A 14802-nucleotide genomic window follows, 5' to 3' on the forward strand; every position below is an offset into this window, starting at 1 on the left:
AAATGCTTATGGACTGAAGCATATCTGAAGCACCTCGGAGCTTGGTAGCTTGTCTAAGGCCATCTAACCTGGCAAGGTTAAGAGCAGGACAGTAGTTCAGGTAACTCTGATCGTTTTTCCCCTTGGGTAGTGGCTGTCCAACTCCCCTCTTTTGGGGGAGCAATTCTTTTGCAGAGTCGTCTCCTGGTCTCCCCAGTGCCCAGCACATTGCTTTGCAGGTGCTATGGCACATTTATTTAACACATATTTAGAATGTGTTTGAATCTAGTGTTTTACTGCCTCAGGTCCTCAGGGATGAAAGGGGCACGCAGGCGTGCGCGGCCCCTCCGACAAGGACACCAAGAGCACAAAGCGCTCCTGCCCACCCACCAAGAGCGGCTCCCAAAGCCAGGCTGAAGAGCACTGGCCCTGGCCGCTTCAGCACGCTGACCATGGCCATGCACACCCCGCTTCCCGGGTCAGACGACCTCTCCCGCCGACCTTGCCTCCTCTAGGGGAGAGCCTGAGTGGGAAACGAGGCGAGGGAGGCCCCAGGGCTGCCCTCCACGGTGCAGGAGCTGCCACCCGCTCGGGGTCCCTGCTGGACGCGGGGCTCGGCGGGTGCGCGGGAGCAGGGGGCGCGCGGTGGCTCCGCGCGGGGATGCGCGCGCGCGCCGGCCTCGCCTCCCTCGCCCGCTCCGGTGCTACGTGCTTCCTTTGTCAATGAGGCGCCGCTCCGAGCTGCAGTAGCCCTCGCGGCCAGCGAGCCCGAGCCGGAGCTAGTGCCCGACCCCCGCGCGTGAGCGGCGAGCAGCAGGGGCCAGGGCGGGCCGGAGAGGCAGCGCGGCGGCGGAGCGAGCGAGGGACCCGAGCGCGCCCTGCGGCCGCCGGTCCCGGCTCCGTCGCAGGGAGGGGGCCCCGGGCGGCGCCCGTCCCACTTCGCTGCCCGGGGCGCGCCGGCGCGCGGCGACAGGCACCGTGGGAAGCCCGGCCCGCGGCTCCATGCGGCCCCGGCCCCTGCGCGGCTGAAGCCGCGGCTCCCCGGAGCCCGCCGCGGCCAAGGCGGGACGAGCGCGCGGGCCACGGCCGGAGATGCCCGCTGAGGACCCGGGCGCCCAGGGCTGGACTCCCCAGCGCGGAGCGGAGCGAAGCAGCGGCCTGGATGTGTGAAGGGTCCTCATGGCTCTGCAGGAGGCGAAGCCCCAGCGCCCGAGGGAAGCTGGGCTGGCGGCGCGGGGGCTCGGTCGGGCCGGCGAGGGAGCCGCGCGCTGCCCGGGCGTGAGGAGCCCCGCGGCCCGCGCGCCCCAGGAGGCGCCGCCACCGCCGCCGCTGCCCTCGCTGCTGCTGGGACTCGTGCTGCTGGCGGCCCTCCCCGAGCACGGCAGGGCCGACCCGGGTAAGCACTCGCGTCTGGACCAGCGGGGCTGCCGCCGGGGTTAGTGCCTGCCCGGGTGGCGGTGCACGGAGAGGTGCTGGCAGCCCCGGGCTCCGGGATTTTCTCCGCCCTTCGCTGCTGCAACAGCAGGCAAACTGTCAGAAATCTGTCTCCCGGGAAGGCTCCGCTGGGCGGGGAAGAAAAAGAGAGGCTCATTCCTGTCTTCTGTCTGAACAAGTTGCAGAGCCTTCTTAGTGGTCCCGCAGGCACGCTTTATTTAAAGACATACTGTGTTCGGGACACCTGAAGAGGGATGTGTTTTTTGTAGGACACGTTTCAAGTGTTGACCTCCACTGTAATTTTGGGCTCCTTGTTGAGAGACCACTTTATCTTAACTATATGGACTGGCTGTGAGTTTTAAGCAGTTTCTGTGCCTACTTCCCAAACAGCATTCTCATCTCTGGGCTTCCTTTTTGTTTTGGGACGGAGGTATCTAAAATAATCAATTTCATCTGGCAAAGGTATTCAGGCAGTGGACGAGTATATAATCCACTGTTTGCAGGACGCTAGTTTACAGATTTAAAAAAATGCTTGGGTCTTAGACTTAATCCTAAAGAAACAGATTTCTGTAATTTTTTGGGCAGTTTTACAAAATCTATTGTAATTATTTGGGTGCTAAAGAGCTTCAAAACTTACACTGTGTAGTCAGCAGTTGTCTTTGAGATAAGACTGATGACTGTGACTTAGAAAGGGCTGGATTTTGTGTTTGTGATGAAATTCTGGACTTGTGATATAATCAGTTTATGAAAAATGTAACTCTCACCTCAGTTTGTTTCTGTAGTTTTGTGGATTTTAGCATGGATTAATAAGGACCCCTTTCCAGGCACACTCTTCCCAAAATTAGATTAAAATTCTTAATTGTGAAGGAACTCACATATTGTTTTAGTTAAGAGGATTTTAGGTTAAAAATATCTCTTGTCTTCAACAGTTTAATTCAAATCTCATTTTCCTTTGATTCGGTTAAAGGGTCACAGACCTGAGGTGCCTGCCTTCAAGAATTCTCGCTTGCGATAATAGATGTTACTAAGTTCAGTAGTCAAGCTACCTAAGAATTTTAGCTCCAATTTTTGTCCCTGTAGCAGTTTTCAATGACGTGAATTCGGCACAAAGGTTCAGAGACCATTCCTAAGACACATGTACAATGCCTCAGTATCTGTTGGCTCAGATGCACCGAGTTTTTGTCTACACTCTTTCAGACCCTTGACTGTGGTAGATTGTTTAGGAGATATCCGAGATTCTAGCTTTTGGATGTTGTTCATTTGCCTGCAGGTCTTGAAAACTGTCTTGCCATCCGTCATATGTGAAATCTGGCTTTCATGTATTGTTCCTGTTCAGCCCGATGTCAGATGATTTCCTCTGATGGGTCTTGAATTTCTCATCTCCCTTCCCAACGTTTTTATACAGACCCTTCTGAACCTCTGTGGCTTTGCTGGGCTCCTCCTTCTGATAGCCTAGGCCTGACCTCAGGGACTTCAGATCTACATCTTCTGGTTTTGGCGCTGCTGTCTGTTTAGTTGTAGTCTAGGGTCCCCAGGAACACAGGGCTTGGAAAGTTGCTTTGATTAAAATCAAAGTCACTAAAAGTGGATGTTGCTTCCTCAAGGCCTTTATCTTTTACCTTCTCACTGGGTGGAACAGACTTGTTGCTTTCTCTGTGCTAAATGTTGGGTACCCTTCCTACTTCCAACCCTGTCGCCGCTGATCTGTTTTCCGTGGTCCGGTCCACCTGTGGATCCACCATCTGCCTCTGAAGTCTGTGGAATTTTGTGGATTTGCTGCTGTGTCTATTTTATGATGGTTCCCTCGATGGCAGAGGTAAACCCTAGCCTTCCTGTCCTGTGTCCTCCCTGCTGTCATTTGTTTTCTGTTTCCCATTTGGGGCAGCTTCGTCTCAGGGTGGGAGAGTCCTGAACATCCCAAAAGGTTTGAGGGAGGCAGTGGTATCAGGTGTACACTTGCTGGGGACCTTTGACTTTCAACAAATGACCTCTCTTGGAACTTCTTCTGACGGTCAGCTGTGGTCTTGTGCTGTCTCTCACTGTAAAGGGTGTGGTGTGCTGAGCTGTACAAGAAGCCAAACCCGTGACAATTAAGATCCTACCTAAAGTGTTAGTTTGCTATGCTCATGTGGTTGGCATTGTTAGTATTCCTTGTTTTTTAAGGAAGGCTAAGCCAAGACATTTGCCTTTGTTTAAAAAAAAATGGGCAAAAATAGGTTTGTTTTTAGAAAGTACTGCCATAGGTGTTCAGTATCTTTGTATCCTGGGGCACAGAAGCCTGACTGGGCATGATGGGGTACATCTGTAATCCCAGTGCTCGGGAGGCTGAGACAGGAGAACTGCTGTAAGTTTGAAGCCAGCCTGGGTGATATAGTGAATTCAAGACCAGCCTGAGCCACAAAGAAAAAAATCTGTTCTCAAAAAAAAAATCAGAATCTAAGGGAAGAAAGTGTTCAAGGGGGAAGGAGTGATAAGCGTCACAAATGGTACCAAGGGCAGGATTAGGTGGGACTGGCAGCAGCGGAGCTTGGGTTTGCACATGGGGATGTTTGGTGGCCTTGAGAGTGGTGGGTTCAAGAGAGGAAGGATAAAGAGAAATTGAGATAATAAAGGGGAAAACTGTATAATTAGAGTAATAGGGCAGGTGAGGCAAAGGGAGGGCAAGATAACATGGGTTCATGCTTTCTCATGGCAGTGTTAAAGATATACAATAAGAAAGTTTGATCTGGTACTTTCCCCCCCCTAATATAGATGGCCCAAGCAAATATATGTGGATTTATATTAATCAACAGCACCTCAGAGATACTTTCCAAGATGTCCCAGACCTTGCTTCCCCTTCCCTCCCTGTTCCCCTCAAAGCAAAGAACATCTCGGGAACAGTGGCACTGTACTTTTAATATTGATACAAAACAGAAGTCAGATATCCCTTCCCTGCCCCACATCCTTTCCCCAAAGTGAACATCACTGTGGTAACTTTGAGATCCTGCCGTCCTGATGATGACCAGAGAGTCCCCCCAAGCTTAGTATGTCTCAAATTACTGGGTGATCTGAGAACGTGCCAAGCGAAGGTACACACTTCTCTTTCATTTCATTCACTTTTCAAGCCCCGTTGTGGTTTTCTCTCTTTTTCTTTCTCTTTTTTTGAAAACAAACAACAACTCCGCTCTTCTCTAGACAAAAATGAATAGCTGGAATGGCCCTGAAACATTCTGGTTGCTTGACAACATGTAAGAGGGGATTTCTAAGCACACAGAGGGACACATTATTCTAGGTGATGGGATGCCTGCCATGGGTGGTGGCTCTCTTGGGGACTTCAGCACTGAAGGAGCAGCCAGTCAGTCAGCAGTTTGAGTGTTGTAGGTATCAGTGGTGGGGGGGAAGGTGGCATGCAAGTCACATGGCTTTGCCAGGATTCATCAAGCACCTGTCATTGTTCAGGCTCTTAGTGGTGAGCCGGCCCAGGACAGGCAGGCAGGGGCGGGGGGCGGGGCAGGTTAGTAAAGTACTGGACCTCTGTGAATTAGGTCTCTTAGGGGCGGTGAAGCAGCCACCAGTTGGTGCAGCCCACAGGGATCTGGAGCCCAGAGGGCCATAGTTCTGATTCCTCAAGAAAACTTGCTCTGTTTAGAGGTCTTTGTTTTCAAAGGTCACAACTGATTCCAAGTTTTGAAATGTCATGCTGTCCAAAGAGAACACACCCATGAACTACCATGGTTGTTTGCTTTTTTTTTTTTTAAGAAAAAAAACCCCCAAATTTGGTAAAGTATAATTTACTAGTTATAGTTACTTCTTTTAGGAATACCGGCTGATGAGTTTTTACAGAAGTGCTTTGCATGGATCCCACACCACAATCCAGATGTGGAACATTTCTGTCACCCCAAAAGCTTCCTCCTACTCCTCTGTGGTCAGGCCTTCCCACCTACACACCCAGTCTCTGGCAGTCACTCATCTTTTCTCTGTCCCTGTAGTTTTGTCTGTTCCAGGCTTTATATAAATGGAATCAAACTATGTAATTTTTTTTTGTGTTCACCGTCTTTCATTTAGCATCATACTCTTGAAGATCATCCACACTGTTGAATCATAATTCTGTCCTTTTAATGGCAGAGTAATATTCAATGAGCACCAGTTTATTTATTCATTCAGCAGCCGATGGAAATTTGGGTTGTTTCCAGGTTGGGGCAGAAAGGTCTTTGTGTGGGCAGTTTCCTTCCCCTGGGGCAAAGAAGAATGGGATTGTTGGGTTCTATTTTAGGTCTGTGTTTAACCTCATAAGAAACTGCCAAACTGTCCAATTTTACAACTCTGTGAGCAGTGTGTAAGAGTTTTAGCTGTGTCCTCACGGGCACTCAGCCATTGTCAGCTGTTTTTTCCTTTTAATTTAAATTTCAGCCATTTTAATAGTTAAGTATCTCGTTTTGGTTTTAGTTTGCATTTTTCTAATTACTGACAATGTTATTTCTGCATATCTTTTCATGTTCTTCCTTGCTGTCTGCTTCTCTTCTTTGAAGCATCTATTAAATTCTTTTGCCCATTAAAAAAAATTTGGTGGTTTTCTTACTGTTTTGAGTTCTTTATTCCATCTGAATATAAGTCCTTTATCACATATGTATTTTGCAGATACTTTCTCCCACCCTGTGGCTTTTTTTTCTTATTTTATTAATGGTAGTTTTTTTAAAGAACGGAAGCTTTGAATTTTGATTACCTTCACCTTACACACTTTTTAAGGGTTGTGGTTCTGTGTGTATGTAACATAGAAGTCTCTGCCTAACCCAAAGCCACAAACATCTATGATTTCTTCTGGAGGTTTTATATTTTCATTTTTAGGCCTATGCCCCATTTCATGTTACTTTTATAAATTGTGTCAAGGTTGATTTTTTTTCACAACCTTACTTAGTGATTCTAGCACCATTTATTGAAAAGATTGTCCTTGCTTCGTTGACTTACCGTGGCACGATGTGTGTGGCTTTATTTCTGAACTCTATTCTGTTCTACTGATCTGTATTTTTCTTTATGCCAGTACAGTGCTGTCTTGCTTTCTTTAGCTCAGCATCTCTTAACCTCAGGACTACTGACATTTTGAGCTTGGTGATTCTTTGTTCTGGGGCCTGCTTTGTGTATTGTGGGATATTTAGCAGTGCTTCGTACCTCTGCCTAAGATGCCAATAACTGCCTCCTTCTCCAGTTGTGACAACAAAAAATGTTTCCAGACCTTTCAGGGAAGTAAAATCATCCCCAGTTTGGTTCCAGTGAACTAGCTTTTTAGTAAGCTAGGGCGTGAAATCAGAGAGAGTGAATATTCTTTCTTCTTCTTTTTCAAAAACTATTTGACTATTCTAGGTCTTATGCAGATTTCAGTATCTTCGTGTTAATTCACTATAAAAAATCCACCCGAATTTTCTATTGGCTCTCAATTAATTAAAGACTGAGTCTTAACAGTTTTGAATGTTTGGATTCATGGACATGATGTTTTCTTTTAGTAATGTTTTGTGGTTTTCAGCATGTGGATTTGTACACGTGTATTTTGTGTTTTCAAGTCTTTGGTAGACAGTACTTAATTTCTTCTGAGTATATGGAAAAGTGATTTTAAAATGTTAGCCTTGTATTGCATGATCCTTCTAAACTGATTTTAGTTCTAGGAGCTTTTTATAAATTTTTAAATAAATTTTTAAAGTTTTTTTCTAAATAAAAAACCATGCTATCTGTAATTAAAGACATTTTTATTTCTTTCTTTTAAATCTGTATGCTTTTGAATTCTTTTTCTTGCTTTATTGCACTGGTTAGAATTTCTAACATTTTACTGAATAGAAATGAAGACAGGGAGAATCCTTGCTTTGATCCCAACCTTGGGGGAAAACATTCAGTCTTTCACTATTAAATATGAGTTAGCTATAGTTTATTTATTTATTTATTTATTTTGGTTTTTCTCGAGATAGGGTCTTACTTTGTAGTTCAGGCTGGCCCTGAATTCTCTGTGTGGTCCAGGCTGGTTTCAAACTCATGGCAATCCTCCTGTCTCAGCCTTGTGAGTGCTGGGATTATAGGCCTGTGCCTCCAGGCCTGGTTTTTGGTTTTGTTTTGTGGAGGCCCTTTTTTCTCCTCATTTTGAGAAAGTTCCCATCTATCCTTACTTGATTTGAACCATGATTGGTATTGAATTTTGTCAAATATTTTCTCTATTTATTGAGATTGTCACAAATTTTTTCTTCTTTAGTCTGTAAAAAGGCAAGTTAGTTGATTTTAGAATGTTGAGTCAACCTGGATTCCTGGAATCAACTCCAGCTTAGGTCATAATGCATATTCTAGCTAGGCCTGGTTTCCTAATACTTTTGTTAGCAAATTTTCAAGTTTTGCATTCATGAGACTGTTGGCTTGTATCCTCTTTTTGCTGAAAAGCTTGGTGTGGCTTTAATATAAGGGTAACAGTCGTTTATCAAGCAACAGGGAAATCTTTCCCCTTGTGTTTTATGGAACTGTGTGTATAGGATTGGTGTTACCTGTAAAGTCTGTGGTTCTACAGGATGAGATTGAAGACTGCTTGGGGGTTTCTTTTGTTAAAGGAAACATATCAGGTACCTCTAGTAGATTTCTTCATTCTGGGGGATACCCATGGACACTGCAGAGGTTTGGTTCAGAATCTAAGGAGAGAAGTTGGGGTGAAGGAAAGGAAACTGGGCTGGAGACTGATCCTCATCAGTCCCTTTACTTTTCACAACCATGATCTTCTCACTGTAAAGGGGACTCTCCAGATCCTCATGTGCTCCCTCGCCCTGCTGGCTGCATGTTTCTGAGCCCCACGCAGCTGCCTTGGTGGGGTCACCCGTCTGGTCTCACCCTCTGCCACCCCAGCAGCAAAACTAGTTAAGGATTCTCACACCACAAAGGGAGGCATCTTCCTGTATTTTGCTGTCATAATTCCAGTATGAAGCCCAGATAAATATTGGCTGAATTTCAATCCTTATTCCTTACTGGCTTTTAAAAAATTATAAAAGCAACATATGCTTTATTAAATTCAAACAATACACAAGCGTATGCCGGAAAATGCAGAAAGCTCTGCTGGCTCTGTCACTGTTCCCTAGAGTTGTGCTGTCAGGCATTGGATCCTTCAGACCTCTTTGCATACAAATCTTTCTATCCATAAACATAGCTTCACTTAATATTTTTCTCAGGTACAGGCGGTGTCACATCCAGCACTTAATGCTGCCTTGTGGTGCTGTCTCTACGCTAGCTGAATTTTATCATACAAGAATTTGAACTTTTCATGAAAGTATGGAACAGCCTTTTACTATAGAAGGAAACTGCTTTAAGACCATCATAAGAGTCAGACCTAGAATTGAGCCAGGAGTGGTGGCTCATGCCTGTAATCCCAGTGCTCAGGATGCTGAGGCAGGAGGATCACTGTGAGTTTGAGACCAGTCTGGAATATGCAGAGACCCCCTGTCTAAAGAAAAAAAAATTCAAACCTAAAGTTAAAATTATCCCTAGACAATTCCTTCTGTTTTCCCCATTTCATGGCTTCCTTTCAAGAGATAGTCCCGCAGATATTTAAGGACTAGTGAGGACACTTTTAAACACCACCTAGTGTGGGAATGAGCTCTGTGTTTGAGCCAACTATTGTGGATGTAAATAGGGTCACGGAGTTGCCCATGGCAGAGCTCAAGGTCAGTGCTGTACCTGCCTTCCATCCACTCAAGCAAGGCTTTGTCTAATGTGTCCTAACCACGACAGTGGAATTTGATTCAGATTTTGATTTGTATATGTTCAATCTATTCTTAGCTCAAAAGAAAACCTCTGAATGTCAGAAACACAGAATAGCTTTGGTATTTATGCAGCACTGGTAAATCTTGATCTTCTTCAACAAAATAAATAGAAAAGTCTAAAATATTTCTAACTGTATTCTTTCCATGTGAAATATGGACTTAAGTCCTGGAATGAAATTAGGACTCCCAGACTTGCACCTTTTGCTTCTGTTCCTAGAAATGAATGCCATTCCTGTTACTTGTCTTTTTTTTTTTTTTTAACCAAATGTCAACAGCAAGCCCAGAAAAGCTGAAGAAAAATGGAAAATCTGGGAAGAAAAGGTGTTGAAATTAATAGTGCTGCTTCTAAATCCTCCTTGAAAAGAGCTGAGCAAAAATAATCTCTAAACCTGCACAATTCATTATCAAATACTAAGTCTTTGTTTGGAAAAGAATAGGAGAGTCTGGATTAGAAGCATTATTTTGAATATAATTAAGCTGTATAAAAGTGTGTTCAAAAGTCAGCAACATAGAGCTGTCTTTGGTAGTTTGCTGTTAACTTATGAAAATTGGAGATGAATTCCTGAAGTAAACAGTGAACCCTACAGGCACTGAGTCTCTCTCTGTCTCTGTCTCTGTCTCTGTTTCTGTCTCTTTCTTTTCCCAAATGTGGTGGGGAATGTTTCTTGTCACTGGCCCAGCAATAAAAATATTTGAAACAAGTATTTCTTCTGCCTTATGTAATACATTTACTTTCCCATGTAGGGAGAACTGTCCCAGAGTTTGGGTGTAACAGTTCATGCTTGATGTTTTTGGTCTCTTTTCCTAATTGAATCTCACACCAGCCCTCAGAGTGGGACATTATTGGCTAACAGTTGTATAATGGTCCTGGGATTTTTTTCTGTTATTTTTTGATTGGGAGCAAATAGTCTGACTATACAAACTAGCTCGAGTATGGGCCTCTCAAGCTACCAGGGATGCTCTTGTGATACTCAGTATAGGGATGAAATGTAACTGGGCCATGTGGATGTTGCAGTTTATTGATGGAAATAATGCTTAACACTTTCTAGTGGTTACTGTTTGGGTTAGCTCCTTTGAGTCTCACACCCTTATAAAATAGTCTCTGTTATTAATCCCCGGCTTCAGATGAGGAAAGGGAGGCACAGACTGACTGAAGGGGAACTCATTTGTTGTGACAAAGCTAAGTCCCCGACTGTCGAAGAGTGGGACTTGAACCTGGGCACTTTGACCCCACTTTCCTTACTGCTTCTTTGTGCCACCTTCCTGGACAGTAGGGGACTGAGGCTTTGTGTGTTACTGGCCCGTTCTACCTTCCCACTTCTGGATCCCTCCTTCCACCTCTTCCTGCAGACTGGCTTCCTCTGATTTCCATAGCTTCTTGGTTCCCTTGTCTCTACGCCTTGCATGGGGCTTTCACTTGCTACGTACTCACTGTCACCAGACATCCGCCACCTCCTGATTGCCCTGGCTCCACATCCTTTGGAGGAGAATCTGCCACCAAGGCCAGTGGAGTTAAGTATCTACCTCTCCTCTGAAAAGGGGCGCATCATATAAAAATGACTTCTTAGCCTGACCCCTTCTTCAACAAAGGGTCAGTTTTAAATAAGATGGTTGGTGTGTGCATGACAAACTTCCTAAAAGTCATCTCTTCCCTCATAGCAATAAAAAATACATTCATTTGTTGGTAAGCTTTTCTTTTCTTTTTTTTTTGTCTTTTTCCTTTTTATTGGTACCAGGGATCGAACTCACGACTGCCTGCTTACAAGGCCGGCGCTTATGCTGCTGAGTTAAATCCCCAGCCCCTTGGTAAGCTTTTCTTAATAAAGACGATGGTAGATGGCTGGGTTTAGAGCCATCGGCTAATTCATGGCTGATTTCAAGGTAACAAGTGAGTTGGGGGACAAGTGTACCCAGTGAGCTGAGCCCTGATGTGACCAGGCCCACTCAGCTCTGGTCCCCTCTTGGCTGGGCCATCTGCAGGGCAACTTACACAGAAAGTATAGCATGTCTCCATGGAGTTCACAGTCGAGGCTTAACAGGCCATTCAACTAGGGGGCTTGTAATTGTCAAAGGAAGTAAGCCTGCAGGGAGCGAGGGTGCAAGGATTCTGACTTAGCTTGGAGCATGCTTTCCCAAATGTGCAACCCAACAGGCACACAGAAAATTCTTAAAAACTGCAATTCCCTTTGACTGCTATGTTTCACCTGTGACGTGTAATTAACCCTTTTACAGATTTTAAGATGCCAGACCTGATGTTTAGGGACTGGTGTTGGTTTCATTTTCTGGCCCTGAAAGGTATCATTTTTCCTCCTGTCAGCATCTCCTTCTCATTAGGTGTTTTCATGACCAGGCTCATTTCTTCTACCTTTTAAACTAAAGATGAAGCATCCTAGTGGTGGCCTCCTAGATGTCTTTCTGTTGAACATACATTATTAGTCTCAATTGGAGGCTTTTATTTATGATCGTGGGGCCATCTCTCAGCTCGTGAAATTATGCTCAAAGCCAAGACAGCCTTGCGACAACCTCCTCTGCCAGTGTGCCAGACGCCTACACAGATCTCAGGGCCTGTCTGGTTGGCTCTTTTCCCTGGCACATCTGGAGAGGATACTATAGGAGTCTTGGCTTCTCTGTACTATTTACGATTCCATCTATGCTCCTCATTTTTCCTCCTGATGTGACTTTGTTGCTAACCCTGGCTGGCTCTCACAGTTGGTGGAGTTAGCCACTGGGTGATGGAGTAAGCCAGTGCCAACAGCATGGCTCTGGCTCTCTCTTTAGACATGGAACTCCAGCTGTCCTACGGATGGAAGGTCAGTGTCTTTACCCATTAAAAATAGCACAATTAATTTATCCTTTTTAATTTCCCTGGAGATACAGCAAGAGAAAATATGTTTTACAAGGTTCTTCTTTTATGGTTTAGTGGAGATTTGTCCTAGTTTATGGATATGTTGACTTTTGAATAAGAGGACTAACATTTACCAAAAAGCTTCTATTGTGTTAGGCACTGGATCAAGGACTTTTATCTTGTTTAATCCCCATGGCAACACCATTAGGTGGTTCTTGCCCATTTTTCTTGAGAGGAAGCTAAGATCCAGAGGACTTTTAAGAATCCTACTTGCCTAAGGGTACATTGTTGTTAAGTGATGGAGCTGGAACTTGAAAGTAGATCTGACTGCAAAATAAATATATTTTCAGCTACATTATATGGCTCCAACCTCAACATTTTATTTGATGTTTCAAACATCTAGAAGAGTTGAAAGAACTGTATAATGATACTCATATGCTTACTATCTAGATGGTACAATTAACATTTTATTTTATTTGCTTTATCCTATAGCTATCTGTCCCTCTAGTCATTTGCCTAGTAATCTTATTTTTTAGTGTTATTAAAAGTAAGTTGCAGGCATCTTTAGACTTCACCCCTAAACACTAAAGTACATATGTCATTCTGGTACTGTGAGGGCGAAGCCCAGAGTTCATTATTTGTTTATGGCTTTTTTTGGGGGGGGAGGGGGAGTTGGGGATACACTGTACCTATAATGAAAGGCAGAAATCTTAAGCATACATTTCTGAGTTCTGGCGAATGTATACCCCTGTGTAACCCAAATCCCTGTAAGATGTAGCATATGACTGTCACCCCAGCAAGAAAGTCCCCTTTTATGCTCTCCAGATTTTCTACTCCCTATTCCCAATCCCTGTATGCCCCCAGATCTATTAATTCTTTTTTTCACTGTGGCTTAGTTATATAACTATGCCATTGTTTGCTTTTCTTCTAACCTGCTAGTTTTCTTCATTTTGCAGCAGAAGATAAAAATGAATATTCTGCCCATGTGCACAAGAGAGGTTATGACTCCAGGACTGTCTTCCTGCAGTCATGCTGTCCCAAGCAGTCTTAATAGCAAAGTCTATTGTTTCCAAATGGATTTTCCTGAGAAGCATTAATGGAGAAGGTATTTATTGAGCAGCGTGTGTGTGGCAGGCCCTGGGCTTCCCTCTTCATAGAACTCACTTCTGCTGGTGATCATAATTTATGACGTGGTCAGCTGCTCCTAGGGATGAGCCCCTGATGGCTGGCAGAGCCTGGTACTATGAAGGAGAAGCCCAGGGTGCTGGGGAGGCTGGAGGAGGAGGAGGAGGAAGAGGAGGAGGAGGAAGACAAGGAAGAGGACTAGGAGAAGCGACATTTGCACCAGTGTCAGAAGAATGATTAGGAGGTGGCCAGGGGGGATTTGGGGCAAAGGGAGAAGTAGGTACTGCCCTCAGTGGTGGAAGGGAGTGCAGCCCATTCCTGAGCCAGAGAGAAGTCTAGGGGCCTTCAAACTAGCCTCACCCTGCAGCCAGAAGGTTCAATAAAGCAAATCTGCCAGGAGTGGTGGTGCTTTTCTATAACTGCAGCAATTAGAAGGCTGGGGCAGGAGGACTACCATGAGTTCTTGGGCTACACAGTGAGTTCAAAGCCAGTCTGAGCTACATATTGAGGCCTTGTCTCAAAAAGACCAAAAAAATTATAAAATAGATCTGTCAAGACCCTTGCGTGCCCCTACCTCAGTAACTTAGTTCAGTTTTATTGCTTAGCAATCTAGGTCTTTTATGAATGAACTACTCCTAACTCATACCCACCACTATAGCCAGGCCTGTAGTTGCCCAAATGGCCCTTTTATGCTCCTTACATATTGTATTCTTCAGCTTTCCCATCACTGGGACACCATATCCAACATCCTCAATTTAAAAGAGAGCCGCCCCACCTCATACTGAAAATTAAACCCAGGGCCTTGCACTGAGCTATATCCTAAACCGTTTGTATTTGTTGAGATAGGTTCTTACTAAATCGCTAAGTATTCAGGCAGGGCTCAAACTTACAGTCCTCCTGCCTCAGCCTCCCAGAGAGCTGGGATTACAGGTCCTTGCTGCTATGACTGGCATAAAGGAGAAGTTTAATTTGGTTCACAGTTTATTGGGTTTAGTTCATGGTCAACAGGTAACAAGAAACAGAAACATGGTCGGGATGTGTGTGATGGAGCCACGATGCTTAGTTTATGGTGGCCAGGAAGCACAGCAGAGGAAGAGTGCCAGGGAGGAAGGGATCAGGGACCAGACATAGGACCCCAGGTCACATGTCCATGACCTAGCCAGATACATCCAGAAGTGTACTTTGCTAGGTCCCTACGTGGCTCCCGCTGACAGCACACATTGTTCTTTCTGCCTGGGAAGCTATTCCCAGCTCTGTCTGCCTGCTTCACATCTTCAGTTCCTTTGGGTGCTTCCTCTTCCAGAAAGCCCACCTAGGCTGCTCTCCACCATCACCACTAGATGCCAAGGGTCTGCTTCACTCTCTACATCAACCTTGAAGGTCTAGTGGCCTGCCTCCTCTCTCAGACTGCATTCCTTCGAGCAGAAGTTCTCAAAAGGCCTTCCCAGATACCTTAAGGGGACTGGAAACCCTTTCACAGCTATGATCAGTGTAGAAAGGCTATTTTCATGATGGTTGAAGAGTGAGAGAGACGGTTACAGCCATGCCTTTTAAAAGAAACAGTGAGTCAAGTGGCTAGTGAGACAGCCTGCTCTGTGCACAAGACAGGAACACACAAAGTTGAGCAGCACCAAGGAATAACAGAGATGCCACCTGCCGAGC

At 45.1% G+C, this 14802-nt stretch overlaps 1 protein-coding gene across 7 annotated transcripts in view; it reads left to right on the forward strand.

The window, feature by feature from the left end:
- The first annotated feature begins 368 nt into the window (after nucleotides 1-368).
- The window catches only part of Kiaa1549l (KIAA1549 like), a 254772-nt gene continuing 240338 nt past the window's right edge, over nucleotides 369-14802 (forward strand). For 2 of the 7 annotated variants that reach the window (XM_063227750.1, XM_063227752.1), the window contains exon 1: nucleotides 403-1375. In XM_063227750.1, coding sequence (XP_063083820.1) covers nucleotides 1159-1375 — 217 coding nt within the window. In that variant the 5' untranslated portion in view covers nucleotides 403-1158. Of the gene's footprint in view, nucleotides 1376-14802 lie in introns of all 7 variants that reach the window. The other 5 variants (XM_063227749.1, XM_063227751.1, XM_063227754.1 and 2 more) reach the window with 5 other exon arrangements.

The sequence above is a fragment of the Cavia porcellus genome, unplaced genomic scaffold, assembly GCF_034190915.1.
Source record: "Cavia porcellus strain 051 isolate PalLab524CR breed Dunkin Hartley unplaced genomic scaffold, mCavPor4.1 scaffold_17, whole genome shotgun sequence".
Classification (NCBI taxonomy): Eukaryota; Metazoa; Chordata; class Mammalia; order Rodentia; family Caviidae; genus Cavia; species Cavia porcellus.